Source organism: Sarcophilus harrisii, chromosome 2, assembly GCF_902635505.1.
Source record: "Sarcophilus harrisii chromosome 2, mSarHar1.11, whole genome shotgun sequence".
NCBI classification, from domain to species: Eukaryota; Metazoa; Chordata; class Mammalia; order Dasyuromorphia; family Dasyuridae; genus Sarcophilus; species Sarcophilus harrisii.
In genome coordinates, this window is record NC_045427.1 from 523,076,304 (window position 1) to 523,103,656 (window position 27,353).

General features: G+C 38.8%; 1 protein-coding gene across 19 annotated transcripts in view; it reads right to left on the reverse strand.

Annotated features, from left to right (window-relative positions):
* TPM1 (tropomyosin 1) overlaps positions 1-14,473 on the reverse strand; it is a 30,814-nt gene extending 16,341 nt beyond the window's left edge. For 3 of the 19 annotated variants that reach the window (XM_003755618.3, XM_031955433.1, XM_023497740.2), the window contains exons 1-2: positions 14,086-14,473; positions 12,661-12,786 (exon numbers count right to left, since the gene is read on the reverse strand). In XM_003755618.3, the coding sequence (XP_003755666.1) occupies positions 12,661-12,786; positions 14,086-14,199 (240 nt within the window). In that variant the 5' untranslated portion in view covers positions 14,200-14,473. Of the gene's footprint in view, positions 1-8,021; positions 8,385-12,660; positions 12,787-12,997; positions 13,124-14,085 lie in introns of those variants that run through there. The other 16 variants (XM_003755619.3, XM_023497733.2, XM_023497728.2 and 13 more) reach the window with 14 other exon arrangements.
* Between the last annotated feature and the right edge of the window lie 12,880 nt (positions 14,474-27,353).

Here is a 27,353-nt window from a genome sequence, read left to right on the forward strand (position 1 = left end):
TGCCTACTGGCAGTGGAATCATGCTCATGAATGCTTAGCTGCTTTACTTGCAGCCTAAGTGAGGAAAGAAACTCAGTCTCAAAAACAAACAAAAAAGGCAAATTAGTCTACACTAGAGGTTTATAACCTGGGGCTTGGGAATGTAAACAAATTTTTTTAAACTGTATTTCAATATGATGAATTTCCTCTTAAATTTAATTTCGTCAATTTTGAGCATTTTAAAAACCTTTTTTTTTTTTTAAATTTAGAGAAGGAATCCATAGAATTCAGACTCACTAATGGAACAAAGATGCAAAACAATAAAAACAAAACAAAACAAAACAAAACAAAAAAAAACTTGTTCCAGATGGCCTCTGAATTCCCTGTCAGTTCCAGAGCTATAATGCTCTGTAGTAATAGTAGTTATAATAACTATAAGTAGTAGTAATAGCAATATCATGGCAATCTAAAAAGGGTTGTTGGGTTCAAGAGGGAAGAACCCAGTGATTGCCACTCACAGGACTGAGTCAATCTTCAGAGAAGGATTTCAAAAGACAGATTTCAAAGCAGTTGACATGTAAAATACTTCTAAGTGGATCCATAAAACAATCAAATTTTTGATAATTGAAATAATCATGGTTTTTGATAAGAGCTTAATGAAAACCATTTAAGTAAAGACTGCTTTGGGAAAATGTCAGGAAAAGTTTCAAAGGACTAAGGAGAAAGTCATCTTCTCAAATACTAAGGTTTTGTGTATTATCTCTCAGAGATAACATCTTGCTTTCCTGGCACTTAAACTATTGCTGTTTAGGAGTTGAAAATTCTGACATTTACATAAGTGCTTATCTTGGGCTGCATGTTCAGATCTGTGGCTATTTTAATATTCATGAATCCAAAGAAATGGAAATCATATATTCTTCAAGTATGTTTTACATATACAGTATCTTAACAAGGTGATGTGAAGTTTTGGAGCATGAATTCTTATTTAAATAATGCAAAGTACGGGATAGCTAGGTGATGCAATGGATAGAGCACCAGCCCTGAAGTCAGAAGGACCAGAGTTCAAAACTGGCCTCAAACACTTAACACTTCCTAGTTGTGTGACCCTGGACAAGTCACTTAACCCCAATTGCCTAAGCAACTCCCCCCCAAAAAAACACCTCACAAACAAAAGCAAAAAACACCCCCCCCTCAAAGTATATTTTGAACTAGATCAGAAGTTCATAACCAGAATCTGTGGATTTTTAAGAACAAATTTTTATAACTATATTTCAAAGTTATTTCCTTTTTGATCTTATATGTTGTGTTTCATACACTGAAATGAAATAATTATTCTAAGATGAGGGCTACAGGCTTTACCTGAGTCAGAGAAGAAAATATGGGAAAAATATCAGATCTTCTTACATTCGATTTTTTTTTTGTAAACACACAGACTCTCTTATTTAAAAGTTATGTTTGATATATAAACTATATCAAATTGTTTACCATCTCAGAGAAGGGTGGGAGGGATAGAATTTGGAACTCAAAAATTTTTAAAAAATTTTAAAATTATTTTAATATGAAATTGGGGAAATGAAAATTATATATATAAAGTTAGGTTAGATTCTCAGAAGGAAGCATGGTTACAATTAGCAATCTCTGCCCTATTCTTCTATATCCCAAGGTGTCTCCAATTATTCAAAGCAGGGGGGAAGGAATGTGAAAATCTTTAAAAATATCAAGAGACAATTTTAGATTTAACTTAAAATACAAATGTTCCATGCAGATATTTTGAAAGATGGAGCAGGAGTTTGTTTAAATACACACACATACACACATACATATATTTAAATACCTAAAAACATTAGGGAACAAAGAATGGTCACCTAATACCAAGGGTCATAAGGTACAGAATAGTTTAAAATGGAACCCAGAACCTAAGAGTGGATAAAAGGTTCTGGTTTTATTTCAGTTCATTTTAGGGGGCCACAAGGAGGGTGAGGCTAGAGAGAACAAATTCCCTAAGAATAGGTAATTGTCTCTTAAAAACTAATTCAGTTGGGTACCACTGATGAGAAATCTCGGGGGTAACATTCCAAACACTAGTTTAGTCACTTAGAACCCCCCATCTAGCTCAAGATGACAAATTACTGAGCAAGATGAGTATCTTTTGCTATTTACTCCCCTATACCTTGGAGTCTTGGTACATCCCATTCTTCAAGTCAAAAGGTCCTCTCACCAACTTTGTGCTTCTTTAAAGATCTGGCTAAAGAGTGACCTCTTCGAGCAAGTTTTGCTTGATTAAGTCCACCTTAATCACTTACTATTCTTTGTCTCCCCTCAGACCTTACATCCTATTCACTTTAACAGAAATGACAGGCATTGAACATTGAAGACTCAAAGCACAGTAATATGATTCCATATTTAAATTTAGAAGGACTTTGATTAAAAACAAAAGAAAACAACAAAACCCCAAAGAGGACCAAAAAAAATGAACCTTCTTGATTTGCCCTTCCCAGGTTTTTCTGCAGTGGACAACATGAATTCCAGAGATTCTCTCCAGGTTCCAATCACTCAACAAACATTAACCATGGGTTATGTGCCAAGTACCATGCTAACACTGGGCTTACAAAAAGAGGCAAAACACAATCCTTGCCCTCAAGGAGCTTACAATCTAAAGTTGACACAAGTAGTAGCTGATCACTTGTATCCAAGCAGCAAATGGAGGGATCCTTGGAGGTAAGAATGCCTTCTGGTTTTCGGGGAAAATGGTGGAAATAAGGCAGGATAAGCGAGGGGTCTTGTACTGAGAAAATAGTGAAGCAACTGGGGAATTAGATACTTTCCACAGCTCCACAGAGGAGGAAATTTTAAGTAAGATTAAGACAAGTGTAGGGTATGACAATGTCAGACCTGGGACTGGGGGAGGGGAATGAAGTGGAACTTACCCTGAGGGCAAAATACAGCTAAGTTACAGCTCTTCCGTTGGGAGAGGCCTGGCACTGTTATCTCAGGACACAGAGGTTGCCGAATTTACATAAGTCCAGGCTCAGTTTGGTTCCATTAGTGGGAATGGAACACACATTTTATCCTGTAACTTAAAAGGTAATTTCTTTCTCATTCCATTCCCTACCCTGTCCAGATCTGTAAAGAACTTTGTCATTTAACTTCTGATTACTGAAAGTCTATTACCCCTCATGGTCATGAATCCTTAATTCTGATGCTTTTTATAAGGTCAGAAATCCACTTAGCCATTTCTAAAGTTCCTTTTACCATAATACTTAAGTTTTATCTCTGTTAGCAAGATATCTAGCCCTATGCCTGTTATTTAAACTCAGCTAGAGAAAGCAAAACAAAGTCAAGTACTTCCTTCCAACCCCAAGCAAATTATTTCCAGTCATGTAAATCACCTTTAGTTTACTGGGTTAACTTCCTTCTAACATTGGCATTGAATGTTAGTGTGCGCTGATGGCGCCAGCTAAGTCTTTCACTTAGATACTTTCTTTTATTTCAGAAGTGTTACTGTGTATCACCTAGTAATGAGTTACTTTGAAAAGGTGCTGTTGCATAGATCAGCATCCTACTACAGCTCTGCTATTAAAGTGTGCGTTCAATGCCCTCATAGCATGCTCTAAAGCTCCTTGGTATTAATAAAGGGTAGACATGTATAAAACATAAAGCATGACCCTAAATAGCTAGGAGTTACTCCAAATCTCATTTATCTTCTGAGGGAAATAGGATGAAAATTTACCAAGATCTAGGTTTTAATATAAGATAGATTGTTTTTTAATTGGCTAAGTTAAAATAAACAACTAACAAACAGGAAAAAAGCATTCACTTAAAAAATATTCTAGTTATAGCTAAATATAAAAATTTATTCTGGGAAAAAAAAAAGGCAGTTTCAGTTTGTAACTGAAATCATTCTAATAAGACTGAAGTCCTTCTAGAAAGCCCTTAACTTGAGTGTGAAGACAGAGCACAAGATGATCAAAGGTCAGGTCTTTGTTACTTATGTGTAGTTAGTTACACCAGGAAAGTTTCACCCAACTTGCTGTATATAGCCTAAGTGAACGGGCGGCCAAGAAAAACGCCTGTCCTTATATGGTAAGGAAAGGGGAAAAAACACTGATGACATTAAGGGGCACTCCCATGGATAACTGATAAACACAACCTTCCCCAACTCTGCCAAAGCCTCTAATTTATGAGACATATTTGTATAATTAGGGAAAGACAAGAACAGAGCATTGTAATGCCTTTGCCCCACTTATTTATGAAAAAAGGAAATTGAGATTATACATTCCAATTAGAGCCATACTGAGAATGCAACATTCTTCAACAAAGGTCACTCATTTTCTCTCAGTACCAAAAATATTTACCAACTTTGGGAGGGGTGGAGGGATAGAGGAATAGCTTAGAATGGGAGTAAACTGCCTACTTCCCATCGTCTAAAATAGTGAAGCAATGTCCTCTCTGAGTCACAGCATTATCGATTTAAAAGCTATTTGATTGTATGGATCCTCATCAGTAGAATGATATTCTGTTAGGAAGTTGTACTTCAGTGGCATATGTGTTGTGTGTTTTTAAAGTCTTTATTTTCACTAAACTCTAACTAAAATTTCTTTAATCATTTAAAAACATTATTCTGAGGAGTATGTAAGCTTCAGACAATTACAGAAGTCCATGACGAATAACAACCCCCTGATCTAGAGTTAACCACCATGCCAAGTAAAGCTGTCTTCCTCAAGCTCTTGGATAAGCTGCACATCTGGAAGGGAAGGCGAGGTGAAATCAAGTCTATGAAAGCAGAGGGAGGATGAAGAAGTCACGAAAGGAGACTTCTCTCCCCCTTCCCCCCCAAGAACCCTTTTCCCACTTAGTACCCATTTCCTATAATGGCTGATAAGAAAAAAATATATATATTGCTAATTTTGTGGCTGGAGAAACATTTGTTGCCCAGAATCTAATAAACATGTGGGATAAGATATGAAATATATGATATAATCCATATTTTATGCATTTTATCCATAATGACTGTCTTGTTCCATTTGTCTATAAGTATCAACACATATAAGATATATTTCTGATTACCACCAAGGAAGAACCTCCAACTTGATATCTAAGGTTCCACTTTAGAAACAATGGAGATAGATGGTCTCAGTCTCCAAAATTCTACTCTGTTGGACCCTATTGTTACTAGTATGGGGAAAGCAACATGTAATATAGATCATAAATATAGATCTGAAAGGAACTTAAGAATTCATTTAATCTTACTGTCTTATTTTACAAATGAGGAAACTAAACTAAGGTCTAGGAAGTGACTTAACAGAGACTTGAACAAGATGATATCAATAAAAATTACTAAATAGCTGAGCCAGAATTCAAATTATAATCCAATGATTTCACAATCAACCTTCTTTCCACTATACCACACGATAGCGGGGAAGGACTTAACTTCTCTAGGTTTCTCAATGAGGAAGTTAGGTTAAATGATCTGAGTCACTGAAAAACCTATCAGTTAGTACCTATTATCCAAGGGAACAGTGACTTTACAATCAAATGACCTAAGTTATAATTTATGTCCTATTACTTGTGTCAATGACTCCAGTGGCAATTCATTTCCCCACTGACCCTCAGTTTTCTTTGGTCACAAAGCAGGTGGGACTGAAAGACACTTAAAGCTTTCTTCTAGTTCTAAATTCTTAAAATTATACTGTGCATTTTATTGATTTTAACAGATTTGAAACTACTTTGAAAAATATAGTGACTGGGGCAGTTAGGTGGAGCAGTGGACCAGACCTAAAGTCAGGAGGACTTCAAATCTGACCTCAGACACTTAACATTTCCTTGATTCGTGTCCCTGGGCAAGTCACTTAACTCCAAATGCCTCAGCAAAAAAAAGAAAGAAAAATATAGTGATCTGCGGACAAATTTATAAAAAGTACGTTTATCTGTGAAAAGTATGTAGTGGTACTTATAAACAGGGCAGTCATCATGAATAAAATGCACAAAACTTGGGGAAAATATAGACTAAGATGACATATAATATTTCAAAAAAATATACTACTTTCTCCACTGGCATGCAAAAGCATCACTATGCTAAGGGAGTAATCATAGAAACCTCCCTTATGGTATTGTAAATTCCCTTTTTAGTGTGGAAGGGGTTTCATCATCAACTGGTAATGTTTGCAGAAGCTTGGACTTCTACCCCCAAATGCCAATCTGTGTTTTTAATTTATTCAATTTTCTCTCTGAATGGAGGTTTTTTTTTTTTTTTTTTTGAAGATTTAAGTACGATCTTTAAAGACAAATTTATTGGCAAAACTAATAGTTCTTTTTGCACAAGGATACCTGATATGAGACAAAGGAAAGAAAGGAATCCTGGAGTGCCAAGTACTATAAGTTTAAAGCTGCAGTGCTCCAATAAGAAAAGGACTACCTTGTGGCAAGGTCTTGGGTGACTGCTAGATTCAGTAAAGGATGGAAATTTACTATTTAGTTACCTGAAAAATCCATGTTGTCATAACTTTTTAACCTAATGAAGAAAAAAGACCACCTGTCTGATTTCCCTTACATCAATACTTCAACAGATGCTCCATTTCATTAGTGTGGGTGTTTGTTCCATACTTTAGAAGACCATTTCATGAGTTGCTATAACCAAAAAAAAATATCACCTGGTGGGCATTCAACCAGCCAATGATCCTTCTTAAATTCAAGTAGCCTAGTCTTCCTATGAATGCCAGGTTTGTATTTAAAGCTTTTCTAGCTTGGCAGTATCTACCAGATAGAGTTTAGTCTTCAGGGGCATGTATTTTGAGAAATCAGGGTAACCTCCGTTAGAAGATTTATTTTTCTTTTGAGAAGCCTAAGTAAATTCTTTTAGGATTTTCCCCATTATCAACTTTTTAATGCAACAAAGTCCTGAAGCTTGACTTTTTTGCTAACTTAGTCCACACAAATTTCTGTTTATAGTCAGTTATTTAAAAGGAACTTGATACAGACTAGTCCTTACCCGTACAACACAGCTGGATGTCACATTCACTTTCATCGAAATCATTTCTAAAGTACTTAAAATTTCCCTGATCCACAAAACACACAGAACCAACAAAATGCAATCAACCTTAAGTGCCTCTAAGAAATCCTATTCATATTTGCTGGAGATGTTTGCCTTAGGAGAAAGGAATGAAGCCTGGTATTACATTTAAGTGGGTGGTGGTGGGGTAAATGCACCTAATAAATGTTGGCACTCATCTAAAGTTACCCAATACATCAAGGCTCGGTAACAATGGGATATCTGTATAAGAAGACTTCATGGGGGTGGGAGGAGGAGGAAAGAAAGGGGCACAAGGGAGGCATAAGAAGGACTGCATATGGTAATTTCCCCACTAAACACTGGGTGCTGCACATCTTTAATCAAACCCCATCCAGAATTATAGTCCAATAATTTCTGGGTCAATAGGGATGACAGGTTTAGCATCACTAGGCCTTTATAATATCAGTCATCCTCTTAAAGACCAAAGGCCTGTTGCGTTCTTCTCTATACCTCTGCCCAAAAGGATACCTGCTGCCTTCTCCCCTCCCCCAATAAGGACATAAGATTGCTCTAGGGGAGGATTGGGCTCAGAAAGGTCCTCATCTGGGGTAAAAATGAATACTACCTTTGAAAAAATTGGATAGCTCCCTGGAAGAATTCTTCCCAGAATATTCTGAACCCCCTCTTTTGCCTCCCCTGTAAGAGATTGTTTTTTTTTTTTTCCCTTTTCCTCCGTCAAGACTGGAGGAATAATGGGCGAAGAGAAAAGGGGGGGGGGAGGTTACGGCTCCCTCCTTTTAGGCCTTTCTTACACTGCTCCTGACAGCAAAGTACGTCCGGATAAGCAACATGGGTACAGAAGGGGACAGGAACAGGTGGGGGGAGGGGGTCCCAGAAATCACCCAGGAAGAAAGAGGGCAGCAGAAGCCAGTGCAGGCAGCGGCGAAGGGCCGCACCTGGGGACAGCAGCAGCAGGAGAGCGGACACGAGGTTGGGGGCAGGGGAGGGTAAAGGACATGACAAGCTCCCTTACAGTTTCCCTCAGTTTCCTCTCCTGGTCCAGTTCCCGCTGCAGGCTCCCCGCTCGCTCCTCGGCAGAGTCAGCCTGCTCCTGCAAGCTCCTGATCTTCCTTCTCACCGCCTCCAAAGAGCTCATACCCGCCATCGTTACCCGCAACGCGGAGGGAGGAGGAGGAGGAGGAAGAGAACGAGGCAGAGGCTGCCTCGGGAGGATCCTGGAAGGGCTGGCCGCAAGCCTCCGGGCACGGGCGCGGCTGCTCCCGCGGTTCCTCCCCGGGCTCCGCTTTGCACTGGCCTGCGCCGCCGCCTTCCCTTCTCCCTCTCGGTCTCCTTCTCCCTCTCCTCCCCCTGGCTCAGCCCCGGAAGTCCCCCCCGCCTCTCCGGGCTAGGCTGAGTGGCCGCGGCTCGTAGAACAAACCAACCGCAGGCGGGTGCGCGGAGCGCAGCAGGATGCGGGGCTGGGGAGGCGGACGGAGCCTGGAGCCAGGGGCCGAGTCCCCGGAGGGCGCGAAGCGCTGGAATACAGCGCTGGTCTTTCCCGGCCGCCGCAGAGCCCGCCGAGGGGCTTTTTAAATGCTGAGGTTGGATGGGAAAGGGTACCTGGGACTGCCCAGCTTAGCTGGAGGGCGCTCAGTGGCTACCGAGGTCGGTGTTTGGAGGGAGGGGTTCGTCTCCCCTCCCCAAAACACACCTTTCCCCCCTCCCTCCAGTAATTAAGCTTTGCAGCAGCCCAACCTTTCCTCCCCACCCCCGCCTAGGCTGGTGGGAGGGGGTGGGGGGAAAGGATAACGGGACCTGGTTGGGAAGAGCTGGGGCTCCCCCTCGTGGTCACGCGTAGAAGAGCCACTTTTAAGCGCATCCTCGGAGAGGATGGAGAAGCTAGAGCATTCCCTCTTGGGGATAAAAATGAAATGTTTAATCAGGAAATTAGGTGAAGAGATTTCCTCCTAAAAAAGGAGAGGGATACAGGCCAAATCAGGTCTAGAGTCCCTTTCCCCCTTCCGATCCCTCCCGCAGGTCTACTCGGCATTTGGTAACTTCACCTACCTTGATAAATTCAGAGGATTATGAATTTAGAATTGAAAGAGACTTTACTGGTCATCTAGTTCAACCTCTTTCATTTTACAGGGGAGGAAACTGAGGCTCAGGGAGATGGACATGCAGCTAACAGTAAGGGTCGGAGCAGCACTTGATTTCATGTCTTGTGAACTCCAAGACTTGACAGACCTTAAATTTGGGGCATTTGCCAACAAGTGTTTGTCCAGGAGCAAATAATAGTCACAGTGTTAAAGGTGGAAGCCTTTAAGGTGCTAAGGGGAAAACTTCCTGGACTTCTTTCCCCACTATACTGAAAAACTACTTTAAAAACAAAAACACTAGATCTGAGATCCTGGTTCAAGTCTTCAAAAAAAGAGGAAGGAGAGTCAGTCATCTAATAAGAGCCTAATGAATAGAGAGCTATTTTGAGTCAGCAGGAACTACTGAGTCTTTTCTCTGACAAACAATTCTTTAAAACTATACATTGGTGGGGCAGCTAGCTGGATGTAGTGGATAGAGCAGCAGCCCTCTAGTCAGAGGGACCCGAATTCAAATTTGATCTCAGACAGAGGCTGTGTGATCCTGGGCAAGTCACTTAACCCCAGCTGCCTCAGGGAAAAAAATATACATTGGAGAGAAAGCATTGTTCTTCATTAGCATAATTCCCTCATTCAATGAAATCATCCATCCAGTTCCAATCCTAACCTATCTCTAAGATGAACAGCACTAGATATGTGACAGGAAAAAAGGGTTTAAAGTGGTGAATACATTCCAGCTTAAACAATAATACATTACAGCTTCCCATATGGAAGGTGAAAGACATACCACTATTTGGGGGGAGAGGAGAGAGACATATTTAATTCTTAAGCTTTCTTGCTAGGAAGTTCTTTAAAAGATATTTTGGGAGAAGGGCAGTGTGAAAGGAAAAGAAAACTTGGGGATGGGCGTGGAAATCTACCAATAAAAAAACCAACAACAAAATGAGTGGAGTGGAGCATAGGATGATGGAAGTGAGAAGACATAATTATACTGCTTTCCTAAATCATTTTCAGCAAAGCTTCTGGAGATTCTGCAGGCCTGACAAAGGAAACAGGGTTGGGGAATTTCACACCATGTAGGCCTCATTTCTCACTTTGTTCTATACCATTCATCAACTCTATTTGTGAAGACTCTAGCTCCTCCCCTAAACTCACACAGAGTACTCTGACCTCCTTCATTGTGAATTCTTTTTGGGATTGGGGAGTGGAAGAGGAGTCTAGGTAATACAGAGTAGAAGAAAAGGAATCCTTTGAAGATTTATAAGTGCTGTATGTCACTTAAATAGTTAATTTATTTCTCTAAGGACATTTGTCTCCTTCCTCTGAGTCTTAAGATGATTTTTTCTAGTGAGTAAATCACTTTAAATTTAACACTACCATAATTAACTCAGTTAACATTTAAAAAATCACTCTCTCAACCCTTGTATACCAATCTATAAATCAGAATAATGGCACCTTCCTCATAGGGTAGTTGAATGGAAAAATTGAGATAATATATATCTAATTGCAAATGTTAAAATATTATATGGGCTTCAATCTCATCTATAAAATTGGCGGCGGGGGGGGGGGGGGGGGGGGGGGGAGAGGGGGAGAGAAGAGGGTTGAGGTGTTCAATTGGGTAACTTTTCAAGGTCCCTTCCAGTTCCCACATTCTATCATTTCTTGACAAAATATTTTAATCCCCCACCTCCTTGTTTAGTTTAAAAATAATACTAAAAGATTAAGGGATATAAATTAATACACTTTAGCAGCAAACAGTTTCTTCTGGGAGAAAATGAATTGAGTCTCAAGAGCCATCCGTGTGTCTTTTCCCCTTTTGTCCCCTTCCTCCACTCCCCAGCTGACTTCAAATTTCATCTGCTCAACTCCTGCCCCACCTCATTCCACAGCTCCTTTAAATGAGGCTTTTTAATAAAGGGGCATGGCAGTCAGCACACAGCAGTTACAACAATTATCTTTTTTTCCTCTTAAGAACTCAAGTAGCATTTTTCTCCCTCTCTCCTGCCTTCACTCTAGCTGAGCTGTTTCCAAATACTCCACATTCTTTTCCTTATAAGGAATATCTCCCCTTCATCTATCAGCGGCTCTTTTGAACAAGTTAAATAAACGTCCTGCTGGAGAATCTGGGGGTAGACATGCCTCCATCCCTTTAGCCATATACAGAGAAAGACATCTGATCCATATTACATTCATACAGTCACAGACACATATTTTTTCAGGTTTGCTTTCTAAAACTGGATAGTATAAAGCTTAATTCCTATGATCCAGCTGGGCCAGTCAACCTCCTTGACTCCCAAGAATTGAAATTTTTATAGTTGAGAATTTTGCCTTTGTTCAAGGATTTCCCATTTGAAAAAGCAAAGCCCTGAAATTAAAACAAACAAACAAAAAAATAGGCTTTTCATTTTAAAGCAGTCTAAAATTCTGCTTTGCCATGATGGATCATCTTATATTTCTGTTCTCTGGCATACAAAAATCTGCTTTTCTAGTCAAACAGTCAACTTAGAAAAGCAATTTTCCTCAATCATAAATACAGGAAATTATTATTAACATTGTAAATATTTTCTTAATTAATCCACATCCTAAAAACTACTTTCCAACAACAAGATAGGCATCTATCTTGGGAATGAACTAATTGAAAGGAAAATCAATCTTTTGGAAGTCCAATGCTTGGACTTGATTTCACAAGAAAGAGGAAGCATCGCTTATGTGGAATTGTAATGTACAGTAATGTTAGAGGGATCTGAATGCAAACTAGTCTAAGCTCTGAGATGTTAACTGTTCATTACACACATAAAACTATGGGATGTTTGTCAGAAGGCTGACAGGTGGGGCTGGAGGGATGGGTTAAGGAGGGAGCAGGGGTGCAGATCACACACACTATACCATATAAAGTACTGAGCTATATATAACTTCCAGCTTACTTTCTGGATCTAACTCCTACAGACTGCAGACTCAAGCAAGTATCATCTTCCTAGCTGCTCCTTGGGTAGAGGGCTATAGCTTTCTCAGGCTGGATCACTGGCATCAAGTGTCTCTGCCTTGGAAAGTCTAGAAGCAAACTTCCTAATCAAAAGTTGCAGTCATTTCCTCTTTTTAAAGTAAAGCACTGGTTTTAGGCGTTCCCAGTCCTACATTTTAAAGATCTGTGTCCTAGACCCTCAAAATAAAAGGAGACCGTCCAGGAAAGCACAATCTTCTGTATACAAAGTCTGAATATGTAAACTATTATAATTTCCACCAGTAGGACTGTATGTCTCAGAAGCAGCCTTAAGCTGTACTGTTTTCCACTCATTTTTCCCCTTACCCCCCCAAAGACAGAAATAGAGAGAGATAAGAATGATGAAATAAAATGAACATGTGCACCAGCAAGTAGGAGGCAGCATCCAGTGAGCTATGCCAGTGGTGAGGTGGGTGTGTAGATACCCGGCCAAGAGTAGGTAAAGTGTTTTCCTTTCTCCCCACACCCAGTGGCACCATGGGGATGCTGGACAGTTGGGAACAGAGATGTGACCTAGAGCTCTGAGAGAAGGAGAGGGCAGCTGGGGTTGGTAGTGGTATGTGTGTGACACTTACATCTGTCGCCTTTTTCTCCGCCAGCTCCAATTTCTCTTGGGCGTCTTTGAGGGCCTCAGAATACTTGTCCAGCTCATCTTCAGTGCCCTTCAGCTTCTTTTGCAGGGAGACCAGCTCGTCCTCCAGCTGGGAGATGGGCGGTGGGGGAGGGGGGGAGGGTCGTGGGACGGAGGGGAGGGAGTGCAGCAGGCAGCGTGATCGCGCACGGGAGGGATGTGGGTGCACAGAAACAGAGGAAGGCCAAAGACAGAAAGAGAAGGAGAGGGACAGGGAAGGGGAGAGAGAAAGAGAGAGAGAAAGTTAGATACTTTTGCGCTAGGTGCCCGGCCTCCGGTACCTTGGCGGCTGTTTCATCTGCCGTGAGGAGGCTGTCCTCCGCCTTATGCAGCTCCTCCAGCACCCGGTCCCGCTCATCCTCCGCCACGCGCAGCAGCTTCTCTTTAGCCGAAATGTCTTCCTCGAGCTGGGGACGCCGGGAGCGGGGAGCGCGGTTGAGGAGGTTGGGAATGTAGAGATACACAGACACACACACAGGCGACAGAGTTGGCTTCAGCTCCTAGGCTGATGTGCCATTGCCCGAGACTGGGGGTGGGTTGGGAGGTTGAGTATTCTGAGGTTAGAAGGATGGGATGCACGCGGTGTGTGTGTGTGTGTGTGTGTGTGTGTGGACAGGACAAACTGTGGGGAGGTACAGTTTTCTGTTATTTTCTATTCTCTCCCGGGTTACAGCGGTAACCTGTAGGAGTCACATTTTCGGGCTGGGATTACTTCCTTTTCTACTCAAAGGGCTAGAGAATCCTTTCGTAGTCTCAATACTCCCTTCTCCCTATTAGTCTGTCTTTGCCATTCTATCTCGCTTTTCTCTGTTGAAAACAACCCACCCACCCACTGCTGGGGTTCAAAATAAATAAACCAAATAAAAATTTTAAAACCAAAATAAACCAAGGCATTACGAAAAGAAAACGTACTAAAATCCAACTACTTCATCTTAGCTTAATAATTACACCTTCAAGTTCAGTAGAACTTTTAAGAGTGTAGTCCGTCTCTCTCGGGTTGTTAATCTGTTATACCATCCCCGGTGCCTCAGTTTAAAATGCAAAGGTGTTTCCAAGTCTGAACATCAGTTTCCTTCAGCACTTGGACTGTTCTTCCATGACCGCGAGAGATGGAGGTAGTAGGGAAGGAAACTAAGAAGTTCACACTCAAATGTGCCGGGCTCGCTTTTTGTTTCGCCATGCGAAGTCTAACTGTCCCGGGATGACTCCCTGAGAGACTAGAGGGGTGACAGGGATGAAGTGGAGGGGTCAGTAGGACTCGGGTCCCCGAGTAAGTGGGCTGAGGCAGCTGCCACCGAAGTCACCAGGGCTGGGGTGAAGGGGAGGAAGCGATGATGGGGAGGAGGGAGAACGAAGGATAACTGCAGACCTGCTTGCTGCGGTCCTCCGCCGCCTTCTTATCGGCCTCCGCTTGCTCAGCCCGGTCCAAGGCATTCTCCTTGTCCAGCTTCAGCATCTGCATCTTCTTCTTGATGGCATCCATGGTGGCGGTGTGGTAAGGGCCTGGGGCAGGGACAGCGCACTGAAGGAGCTGGAGCCGGGGACTGAGCTGGAGCTAGGGAGCAGCCGAGGAGGAGGAGGTGCGGCAGCACCAAGGGGGCTGGGGCTCAAGGAGGAGGAGGAGGAGGACGAGGAGGAGGAGGCAGGTCTGTGCTGGGACAGGCAGCCAAGCCGGAGTGGGAGCGCTGAGCCGCCAGCTGCTCTCAGATATGTACTTTCCCAAGGGGGCGACCGCATTCCTCAAGACAGCCAATACTTTTTTGGAAAAGTTTTTTTTTCCCTTCCCCCTTTCCCTTCCCCTCCCTCCTCCTGATCCCTTCCCCTGCTCCTTCCCCTGCTCCCTCCCCTCTCCGCTCTCAGTGGCTGCTCGCCTATTCGCTGCCGCCTGCCATTTGACGGTGGATATGACTATATATGGGGCCCGGAGGAGCGAAGGCGGTGGGGCTTTGGTTTGTGTGTCTATTTCCAAACCTGCGCTCTCCCGAGCCAAGGGAGAAGGGACCCGAGAGAAAGGATCTTGGACTTCCCTGGCTCCGGCCCCGGGGAGAGCTTGAGAGCGAAAGAGGATGAAGTCCTATCCGATCAACTCGTCTTGTGGGCAGCCATCGTCTCTACCCCACGCCCCTCCCGCAGCAATTATTCTCTGGGCGAATTAGGAAAAAGGTCTCAGAGTGGGAAAAGAAGTAGGAATTGCACTAGGCGTACACACTGCACACCCAATTTCCCAGTCCTGCCTTTGTTTAGTTGAGGCTCCTGGCATTCATTTCTCCCCACACCCAGAGCCGGGGGCAGGGGGAAACCTCTACGGTGTACCTGGTATTGCAAAGGGGATGTCACTTTCTGGAAACCAAACTGTGTAGTTCCCCCTACTTCCCGCCCCCAATCCTAGCAGTTAAGAAGATCTTTGAGTTCCTTAAAACTTATTTTCTCCCTTCTTTAGGTACTCGGAGAAAATGGTATTTATTCTATTAGTGCATCTAGGAGGGATTACACCAAATCTTTTTGAAGAGCTAAAACTCAGACGATGTTTGGAAATCTATAGGGTTAGGAACCTATAATCTGACGCCTAATTTTCCAAGCAACTAAGAGGAAGGAAGTAGCATATAACTATAGAGGTGTAATTTAAGAAATCGGCATCTTTCCTTTTTAGGCATCCAGGAGCCACTTGGCTTAAAAGATGGGATAAATGTAATCCAAGATAACGCATTTTGCCCACAAGTTATAACGTGGAGAAGTATAACATTGCAACCTGCACAGTGAGATCTGTGTCAAAGTAGAGCAATGGTGTTAGTAAACATGGGTTATTTCCCTTCTTCATTCATTATTGTTAATTCTATTCCTCCCCAGGGGGAAGAGTGAAATTTTTTCCTATGTTTCAGTGTAAGAGGAGGAAAGGGGGGCTGCCCTGGAGACCCTGGCTGAGGTTGAAAGTAGTTGTGGCTAAATTAGAGAAGGGTCTTGTTAAGAGTCCCTATAGAATAATTCACAACCTGTATTACATGAGATACTGAATATTCCCTGGACAGTATCTGAGTAGATTAGAAATGCCAAACAACTTGTAAACCCTTCAGAGAACGATCAGGTTTCCTGGCCAGAATTTTATCAGGTTTCTTTCATTAACCTGACAGCCCAATAGAAAACTGCCAATGATCAAAAACACTCTTCTATATTTTAATGGGGCCTTTGTGGGAAAAATTTACTAGATGATGCTATCCTGGCACAGCAAAAAGGGTTGAATTTGACATCAGGGGACTTGGACTTAAATACCAACTCTGGCACTTACTATTTGTGTGACATTGGCTAAACCCCTTCACTTCATTTAATTTCCTCATCTATAAAATTAAGGTATTGGATTGTTGTTCAGTCATGTTTGACTCTGTGAATTATGGCATGTCAGTATTGTCGTTGGGATTTTCTTGGTAAAGATATAGGAGTGGTCTAGCAATTTCTTCTCCTACGGATTAAGGCAAATAGAGGTTAACTGACTTGTCCAGGTTCACACAGTTAATAAGTGTCTGAAGTTGGATTTAAATTCAGGTCTTTCTGACTCCAGGCACAATGCTCTATCCATTGAATCATCTAGCTGTCTCTGTTGGACTAGTACATCTCAAATCAATTTTGAAATGTATGATCAATGGGACTTTGAACAAGGATCTTAATTTTCTTATATAAAATTAGAGGGTTGGATTAAGTGATCCCTAAAACTCCTTCTAAAACTAGATCAAGGAATGCCTTCTCATTGCTAGCAATCAATCAGTAAACTGATTGATACATCCATTATGTATTTTGCTTGACACATTAGGGATAAAAAGAAATAAAATATGGTTTCTGTTCTCAAGAAATTTACAATTTGCCTGGAAAATTTGTTTCAATCTAATTTATTTAATTCAAACTTGTGCAGATCACTTTGCTAAGATCTGGGGGTTACATAAAAGAAGACCCCCCCATCCTACTTTTGCATGATTAATTACCTAATAGGAAGATATACTATGTACATAAGTAATAACAAAAAAAGAAACATAAAAGTGCATAAAATATTTAACAAGATTAGTATAACAAAACATAACAAACTAAAATGCAAGACCCTACATTCAAATTAAAAAAAAAAAAAAAGGAAAACCAATGCACATGCCCAAGATGAGGAGTGCCTGATATTATAGAATTTCATGTAAAAGGTGCACTTCTAAAAAATATTTCACAACATAAATTATGAGTTCTTCTCTACTAGACAATAAACTTCTTGAGGTCAAGGAAATTTTTTTTTTTGTTTTCCTCTACAACATTTTGTTGTGTATGGTATGTACCAACACATTTTTGGTGAATAAAACAATGACTAAGTCAACAATAGTCATAGCATATAGAACTTAAATAACATATAGAATAGCTTGCAAATCTTTTAATAGATATATAAATACTAGCTGTTATTATTATGGCCTGGGGAGCATAAAAAGAAGAAAAAACCTTCCCAAAGAAGATATGTTTGAACTTGCCTTGAAAGATAAGGAAGAGTTAGGTAGAGATGATGGAGGAGGGGAATTCTGAACAGGGGGAATGGCAGAAACAAATACCAAAAGTGGGAATGGGCAAGAAACATTTAGGGGGCAATAAATAGGTCTTTCTCTTTCTCTGTCTGCTCTATCTTCCAATTCTATGCACCCATATGTGAAATTCTCTCTCTCATCTTTGCCCCTCAGCTTCCTTTCAGTCTCAGATAAATTTCCTCATACTCAATAGATACTTTTTCTGTCATTCTTAATTTTAGTACCTTCCCTTTGAAATGACTTCCAATTTATCCTATATATAAGGATATAGGTTTATTTGAACCTAGTTTTTTTTTTTTTTGCACATTTCCCCTCCTATTAGATGGTGGCATTCTTAAGAGCAGAAAACTGGGTTTTTCCCCATTTTTAAAAATCTCCAACACTTATCAGCATTCCTGACACATTATTATTCAGTCTTTTTTTTTTTTTTTCAATTGTACCTGATTCTTTTTTATTGTAACTGGGGTTTTCTTGGCAGAAATTCTGAAGTGGTTTGCCATTTCCTTTGCAGCTCATTTTACAATGGCAAAACAGGGTTAAATGACATGCCTAGGGTCACACAACTGTCTGAAAAGAGATTTGAACCCAAGAAGATGAATTCCTGACTTTCTTGCCCCACCTAGATGTTCCTAGTACATAGTTGGTGCTTAATAAAGGCCTGTAGACTTGACTTGCCTGGTATAGGGGAGATTTTCTATGGGAGTAATGGGAGAAAAGGCTGAATAGATTTAATTCAGATTATGATGACTTTGAATTTCACATTAAGGAGTTTGGACTGTATCCTGAAGTTTGAAATCATCTTCTGTTTCCTTGTTCACCCCAAATATATACAGAATTTATACAAGTCTTAGTTTTAAGTTATAGGAACTTTTGGAATGACTTGTATACTGTATATTTGGGATCTGAATCTGTTATATCTAAAGCTGGAATTGGAGGTAATGGGGTGGTGGGAGTGGAATACAGTCTCAGTATCATATAATCATAAATCATTGATTATCAGCTAGATGAGTTAACAGTATTCTGAGCAAGGTTCCTGGTCATTTTTATTCTTAAAACTGATGAGATTGTCTTTCATTTATATCCTAGGCTACAAAGAGAACGGCAAAGATCTGTGAGACCAAACAATGAATTCTCTGTTAATAAAATACATTAGCTCAGGAGCTCAAATTACAAAGTACACTCCAAATACTCTAGTGCTCTTCCTTGGCTTTGTGGAGAATCTGGAATTTCTGTGTGCAAACTCTAACTTTCTAGGAATATTTCATTGATTTCTTGGCAATGTAAGTAAGTAGGAGATATAGCCAGGTAAAGGAAAATTGGCAAATGGAAATGGCCCAAGAGATCTTGTTTTGATCTCGATATGTTGGAACTTTTATTACTGAGAAATAACTACTCTGTCAGAATTGATATGAATGGCTTTATCAATGTGTGCTCTCCAAAAATGGCTTTTCTTGAGACCATTTAAATTAGGATCTGAAGTATTTCACTGTTCTTGTGGTAAGATTGAATTCCCTCTGGAGTAAACAGTCCAGAGATTTAAAAAAATAAAGAACAAAGATGAATATATAATTAAAGTGAGACAGTTGATTGTCCACTATTTCTTTGGAATGTGAGATAAAACAATACTTAAGATTCATTGTTACACAGAACAAGCTATAACACGATCTGGCAACAACAAAGGAGTTTTCTTTCTCCTGTGCTTTACAAAGTTGAGAGTTAGATCTGATGGAAATTAGTTCCTGTCTCTAAAGGAAAATTTGGAGGATGAACCACAGATTCTAGAAAAGCAAGGCAAATATCTTTATTTGTTATTTTGAATTGCATTATTGCCTCTAAAGCTTATCAAAGATTATTATATGCTCTTGGAATATAGTTTATTTTATTATTTTTTTTTATTAAAGCATACAAAATATATGCATAGGTAATTTTTCAACAATAAACCTTATAAAACTTTCTGTTCCAAAATTTTCCCTGCTTTCCCCCCATCCCCTCCTTTAGATGGTAGGTAGTCCAACACATGTTAAATATGTTAAAATATATGTTAAATCCAATATACATATACATATTTATAAGGTTATCTTGCTGCACAAGAAAAATTGGATCTAGAAAGAAAAAAAAAACCTGAGGAGGAAAACAAATTGCAAGCAAACATCAACAAAAAGTGTGAAAATGCTATATTGTGGTCCACACTCAGTTCCCACAAGCCTCTCTCTGAGTGTAGATGGGTCTCTTCATCATTGAACAACTGGAACTGGTTTGAATCATCTCATTTTTGAAGAGAGCCATGTCCATCAGACTTAATCATTGGATAGTCTTGTTGCTGTGTATAATGATCTCCTGCTTCTGCTCATTCATTTCACTTAACATCAGTTCGTGTAAGTCTCTCCAGGCCTGTCTGAAATTATCCTGTTGGTCATTTCTTATAGAACAATAATATTTGGAATATAATTTATAACTACCCTTATTAAATGAAGTCCAAAACTGTTTCTCTGAGCAGTTGTGACTTTGTGCCTTGCAGCTTTTAATGCTATGCTCATCATCACATATGAGGGTTTAAAAGACTTCACAGAGAAATAGTAAGGGAGATTTTTTTTCTTGTTTAAATAAATTCTACCTTCTTCTAGAAACCTTTCTGGATTCCCCCTTAAATAGCTGGTGCCTTCCCTCTGTAGATTATTTCCAGTTTATTCGGTATATATCTTATTTGTTTTTTGTTTTATTTTTAAAACTAAACATATGCACGGATAATTTTTCAACATTGACCCTTGCATAGCCTTGTGTTTCAGATTTTCCCCTTCTCCCCATCCTTTCCCCTAGATGGCAAGCAATCCAGTATGTCTTATACATGTTAAAATTATATATCTTATTTGTGCATAGTTGTTTATATATTGTAAAATTATATTGTGAACTCTTAGAGAGCAGGAACTGCTTCCTGATTTTCTTTTTAGTCTCAGGTGTTGTTGTGGAGACAAGTCAACCATTTGTTGACTAAGAGATCAAGTACCAGCAAATATGCCCCTAATTGTCACATTTTTCTGTATGTGAAAAAGTGACATTATTGATTGTAAAATTATCCATATTAACAGATGAGAGTCAAAGATCAGAGAATCTTTCCTATACTATCTTCATATTAAGAAAATAGCTCTGTTGATTATAACTGGACATTTTTACCTGGTACTATATGGTGAATTTGTAATGACCATTTCTTTTTGCTTTCTGAATTTATTTAGTATTTAATTTTTCTCCCACAAAAACAATTTTCAACATTCATCTTTAAAACTTTGAATTCCAAATTCTCTCCCTTCCTTCCTCTCTTGCCTCATTCCCCTTATTGAAAAGGCAAGCAATTAGATAACAGGTTGTATATGTGTAGTCATGCAAAGCATTTCTATATTAGTCATTTTCTGAAAGAAAACATAGACAAAAAAAATTTCAAGAAAAATAAAGTAAAAAAAAAAAAAAGTATGCTTCAATCTGTATTCAGACACCATTCATTTTTTCCCAATGGTGACAGATAGCATTTTTTAAATCATAAGTCCTTTAGAGTACTCTTGGATCATGTGATATCTATTTCCAATAGGTTTTGAAAACTACAGAATTCATTATCTTCCTCCTATTCGTACTCATTTTGGTCAAAGACAACACAATAGTTAGAGTCAATCAGGTTCACAATTTCAGAATCAAACTCAACTCTTCATTTTCTTTTGCTCCCTTTACCCCCCATATCCAATCAGTTGACAAATCAGTTCAATCCTTCCCTCACAATATCTCATCTATTCCTTTTTTCCTACTCATATACCCACCATCCTAAGTTAGGGTTTCATCATTTCTTGCCTGGTTCTTTGCAGTAAACCCATAAGTGTTTTCCTTGATTAAAATCTCTCCCCTTCTAAGATATGGAGAAATAGGGACACATCCACTATTGGGGGATTTGGGAACTGTTCCAACCAATCTGGATAAAAAATTTGGAACTATGCTCAAAAAGCATTTGTATCTCAAAGAGATAAAAGAAAAAGGAAAAAAAATATATGTACAAAAATATTTATAGCAGCTCTTTTTGTGGTAGCAAAGAATTAGATAAGGAGATGCTATCAGTTTCAGAATGGCTGTATAAGGTGTGCTGTGATTGTGATGGAATAATATTATTGTGCAATAAGAGATAATGTATAAGATGGTTCCAGAAAAAACCTGGGACTATTTATATGAATTGAAGCAAAGTAAAGTGAAGAGAACCAGAAGAACATTGTATTGTGTATAGTAACAGTAATATTGTAATGATATTCTATTGTGAAAGACTTAGCTCTTCTGATCAATGAAATGTGAATAGGACCAAGAGAACATTGTATATAGTATTATTGTATATAATATTGTCATTAAAGTACATTATTGTTTTAAAGACAACTTTAATTCAAGATAATTCCAAAGGACCTCTAATGAAAAAAAAATCCCCTTCAAGAGAGAGAACTGATGAACTTTGAGTGTAGATTGAAGTATAATTTTTTCACTTTTTAAAATTTTTCTTGCATTTTTCAGCAATGTGGCCAATATGCAAATATGTTCTATATGAGTTCACATATTTAATTTATATAATATCACTTGTCTTCTCAATAGGTGGGGAAGGGACTGAAGGGAGAAAGAATTCAGAATTCAAAATTCTTAAAAAACAATGTGAAACGAATTGATGCTGAGTAAAGTAAGCAGAATGAGGAAAATACATAGCAACAAGACTATGTAATGATCAGCTGTGTTAGATTTGGCTCTTCTCAGAAATTCAGTGATCCAAGTCAATTCCAATAAACTTTGGATGGGAAATGCCAACCACATCCAGAGAAAGAACTATGGAGACTGAATATGAAACAACAAAAACTATTTTCATCTTCGTTTTTTCCTTTTTTTTTTTTTTTAGTGGTTTTCACCTTTTGTTCTGATTTTTCTTTTCCTACATGACTCATATGGAAATAGGTAAAAAAAAATGAATTTATGTGTATATTCTTTAAAAAAGAATTTTAAAAGGTAAAAAAAGTGAAAAATAAAAAAAAACAAAATTTTTTAAAAGAAAAAAAAGGAAGACAGTACTCAAAAAAAAAGTCTCTCTCCTTTCCAAGTCATTCTTTCCATATTTACCAAATTGACATTTCTAAAACCAGATCTTTGTTACTCCCCTATTCAAGAAGTATCACTAACTTCCTCTTACTTTTAGAATAAAATATGAACTTCTTTAGTTTTTAAAATCCTGCAAAATATAGCTTTCATATTTCTCATTGCCTATTACTATCTTTTATGTCATCAATGTTACAACTGCACAGGCCTATGTCTTATTCTCCATATATTAAATTCCACATCCTATCTGAAGATCTCTACAGGCTGTCCCTAATGTCTGGAATATATTCCCTTGGAATCTCTGCCATCAGAATTTTTAGCTTCTTGGAACAAGGTGGCTTGATACTCTCAAGTGCTAATTCTCTTCCCCCAATACACATAAAGCAAATATAAATACTTTGTATTCATTTTACATATATTTTATGTTCATTTTTTAAAATTTTGTATAGTATTCTCTCCCCCTCACCCCAGAATGTAATCTCTATAAAAGCAATTATTACTTCCTTTTTGTTTCTGTATTTCGAGTATCTAGTTTATGTCTGGCACATATTAAGTGCTAAATAATTGTTTACTGAAGGAATGAATATAGTATTAATGAGGCTAGAGTAAGGTTTTTGTCTTATGGGAAATCACTTTGTGGTTGGGTGAAGAATGGATTCGAATAAGAAAAGACTTGAGGCAGGGAGACCAATTAGAAGGTTATTGCAATGGTTAAGACAAAAGGAGTGTTCTTATTGGGTTTCTTCTGCCTGTCCAGATTGTAGTCCAGATTGTAGTCATCTGACCTTAGCTCTCCACACAGTAGTAGATGAATAGGTATTATATCACCCCTCCTCTCTACATGGCTTTTCCATCCTAGTGGAACTTTTCTGCAACAGACATTTTTTTTTCCAGGAGAGTAGAATGGCCATGCTTTGGAATTGCCATTCAAGGAGTGGCTGTCATTTGATGTCAAAAAGAAAAGAGGATTGTTCCTTGTACTTCTAGAGAGATGTTTTTCAAAACCTTCTCTTTGACAAAGGAATAATCAACAAAATCAAGAAAGAGTAAATTTATTAGTTTTGGGTCAAGGGCCAAGAACAATAGAATATCAATGTGGCATTGAGCTCTAAACAGGCCTTAATCAGAGAAAAGTGGTAGCTGGTAGCATCTATCTCCTTTATCATTACAAAATGCTGACCTACTCCAGATACAATGTCAGAAGCACAGAATGGTTTCAACAGTCACTTTCCCTCAATTTCAAAGCTCTTTTCATATAGAATTTCATCTGTTTATTTTTATATTGTTACATATACACTTCTCATGTTTCCACTATAATCCAGAATAGGAACATGGATAAAATGACCCTTAGAATCTTCTCAGTGGCACTTTTGGTGCTCTTCTTCCCATTGTACAGATGCTAAAAACTGACAAGTGGAGATGACAAATAACTACAACTGGATCAAGGCCCCTGGAAAAGACTGCCATTTGAGTGAAATCTCAAACTCAGATTTTCTAAGCTCTCATTTTTGTGCTTAGGCAGTATTGTCCTCCTAGCAAATTTATTTTCTATTTAAAGTAATTAGGTCATAGAATCATAAGATTATAAATCTAGGGATGGAGGGATACTCAGAAGTCCTAATTAGTCCAATTCCTTATAGATGAGGAAACCAAGAACAAGAGAGTTTAAATGATTTCTCCATACTCATATAGGTAACAAATGTCAGAAATGGGATTTGAAATTATTTTCTTTCTCTTTTTTTAATTATAGCTTTTTATTTACAAGTTATATGCATGGGTAATTTTACAGCATTGACAATTGCCAAACCTTTTCTTCCAGTTTTTCCCCTCCTTCCCCCCATCCCCTTTCCCTGAACCTAACTTCTAACTCTAACTCTATTTTCTAACTCATTGTCTCCTAAGTTCTAATTAAATGTCTCTTCCTCATGGAGACAATACTTTCCAATCATTGTTTACTGAGACTCCTTTAAGGTTCTTCTCAAGGGAAGTGACTTATCTCTTCTCCACAAATATGTTTATTTCCAATTTAAGGGGTGCCCACTCAGTCAATATGGTGGTTATCTGGAAAACATTTATATATAAGATTTTATAGGCTGGAGGTAATCAGCTCTTTCTAAAGTATGACAAGTCAGAGCTGAGAAAAGACATTTGAAGTGTTGCCATTCAAGGAGTGGCTGTCTGAAAAGTTCCAGAGGAGTGTGGGTATTTATAGCACAGCTTTCTTCACAACACGGCACCTGCCTCAATTTGTAACCCAAGGGGCTGCTCAGATGCCAACTAAATACTTGAGGACAAGATGACTTGAGCTAATATCCCAAAATATCAACCAAGGATAGATTTCCTTATGAGAACCATTTTATTCTAATTCCTTTCCTGCTCTTGTTCGTCACTGCACTGTAATTCTGTGACAGTATTTTCTTGTCTGAGATGAGACATCAGCTGTGGAGAGAAGTGGAAAAGTTCAGGAAAATCTTTGGACATGTCTCAGTTTTTACTGACCTGTGATATTTGTGCTGGTCCAATCCACATTTACTAATATCTCCTCCTGCCACTTTTGGCCAAGGCTTTTTCTCCATGTATTTATTAAGTAAGTAATTAAGTTATGTATTAAGAATACTAGACTGTTAAAATAGAAGGGATTTCAGAGGTTGTTTAGTTCAACCTTTAATTTTACATATGAGGAATAAGCCCTGGGAAGAAATAATGTGCTCAACCTGGCAAGCATCAGAATCAGAATTTAAACTAAAAGTTATTTAACTCCAAAGTCAATGTTCTTTCTAATATGCCCAGGTCTTATGCATCTCTCCACCACAGATATCTCTGAGGTATTTTTTAAACCTTTTAATAATTTTTTTAGCCTGTGTCACCTTTTGGAGTGATGAGTTTTGTAAGCTTATCAATTGTTATGTGAGCATTTTTAAGGTTTCTTTTGTCCTAAATTTGATTACCTTTTGATGATAGGTTGTTAAGGTAGACCAGGATGCTGGTAATGGGCACTTTGGCTCAGAAAAGGAATGGCAAATTAGATGATTTAGGGCAAAGTCTAACCTAAGGCCATGAACTTGTTTACCCACATGAACATATGCATGTGTTTCAATATAATTGGTTTCCTTTGTAATTCAGTACATTTAATTTTGTTCATTTAAAAATTATTCTGAGAACAGAAGGGGTACATAGGCATCACTAGGATGAAGAAGAGGTTAATCTACATTAAAAAACTGAAGAATCACTGATCTACTTGTTGGTAACACATTCTAGGGAATAATAGAACACAGACTGTTGGGGCTGGAAGAGACCTTAAATCAAAAGTTCTTAACTTTTTAAAAAGTCACTTGAAGTCTTTCTTTATAGGCTTCTTACTCCCTGTTGGTTTTCCCTTAAATTATTAACAACGAATGGCCCACCTCCCACCAAACCTTTTGCTATTGGTATTATTGAGTTTCATCAGACTCTTCATAACCCCATTTGGAGTTTTCTTGGCAGAGAAAGTGGACTAGTTTGCCATTTCCTTCTCCAGCTCATTTTATAAATGGAAAAAAAAACAAAAAACAACTGAGGAAATAGAGTTAAAATGAGTTACCCAGGATCATTCAGTTAGTGTTTGAGGCCAGATTTGAACTCATGAAGAGGAGTCTTCCTGACACCAGAGAAAATCTCAAAAACATTGTGCTAAAACAAAGGCCCCAGGGAAGACAGAAGCCCTAACAGAAGGAACAGATGATGGCAGTGGAAATGTGATTAGCTAGGCCAGTTTCTGGGGCCTTTGGAAGAAAATCAAGGGGGGCACCAGGAAGTCTCTCTTTTAGAAGATATACAAATTTTATTGGTAGAAGCACTCAGCTGTAAACACTAATTTATCCAGGATTTCATTTTACTTACTCCTGTCCTAAATTGCTTGTATGATCTTGGACAATTGATTTCACCTCATTGGGTCAGTTTCATCTGTAAAATGAAGGGGCTGGGATGGATCATCTGGTAATCATTTGGCTCTTCTCTATCTGGGTATTTCCTTTAGCTGTCCTCCATGCCTGAAATACTCTTATTCTTCATTTCCACCATTTATTTTCTTCAAGTTTCAGTTGAAGTCTCACTTTCTGTAGGAAGCTTTTCTTAATCTTCCTTTAATGTTAACACCTTCCCTCTGGGATTTTAAAAAATTTACCCTGTATATAAAGCCAGTTGTACACAATTGCTTGCATGTTATTGCTTCCTTGAGAACAGAAAAAAAAATTTTTTGGGGGGGTTTTAGTACTTAATATAGTACCTCGTATATAGTAGATATTAATTTTTTATATGATAATATCTTTTCCTTTTTAAAAAAATATTATTAAAGCTTTTTGTTTTCAAAATATATACATAATTTTCAACATTCGCCCTTGAAAAATCTTGTGTTCCAAACTTTTTTCCCTCCCTTCTTCCCACTACCTCCCCTACAGGGTAAGTAATAGAATATATGTTAAACATGTGTAATCCTTCTATACATATTTCCACAATTATCATGCTGTACAAGAAAAAAAATCAGATTAAAAAGGAAAAAAATGAGAAAGAAAACAAAATGCAAACAAATAACAACAAAAAGAGTGAAAACGCTATGTTGTAATCCAAAATCAGACCTCACAGTTCTCTCTTTGGGTGCAGATGGCTCTCTCCATCATAAAACCATTGGAAATGGCCTGAATCACCTCACTGTTGAAGAGCTACATCCATCAGAATTGTTCATCATATAATCTTGTTGTTGCCATGTACAATGATCTCCTGGTTCTATTCACTTCACTCTGCATCAGTTCATGTAAGTCTCTCCAGGCCTCTCTGAAATCATCCTGCTGGTCATTTCTTACAGAACAATAATATTCCACAACATTCATATAGTACAACTTATTCAACTATTCTCCAACTGATGGACATCCACTCAATTTCCAGTTTCTTGCCACTACACAAAGGGCTGCCACAAACAATAGTAGACACTTATACATGCTTGTTGATTGGTTGATCGAAT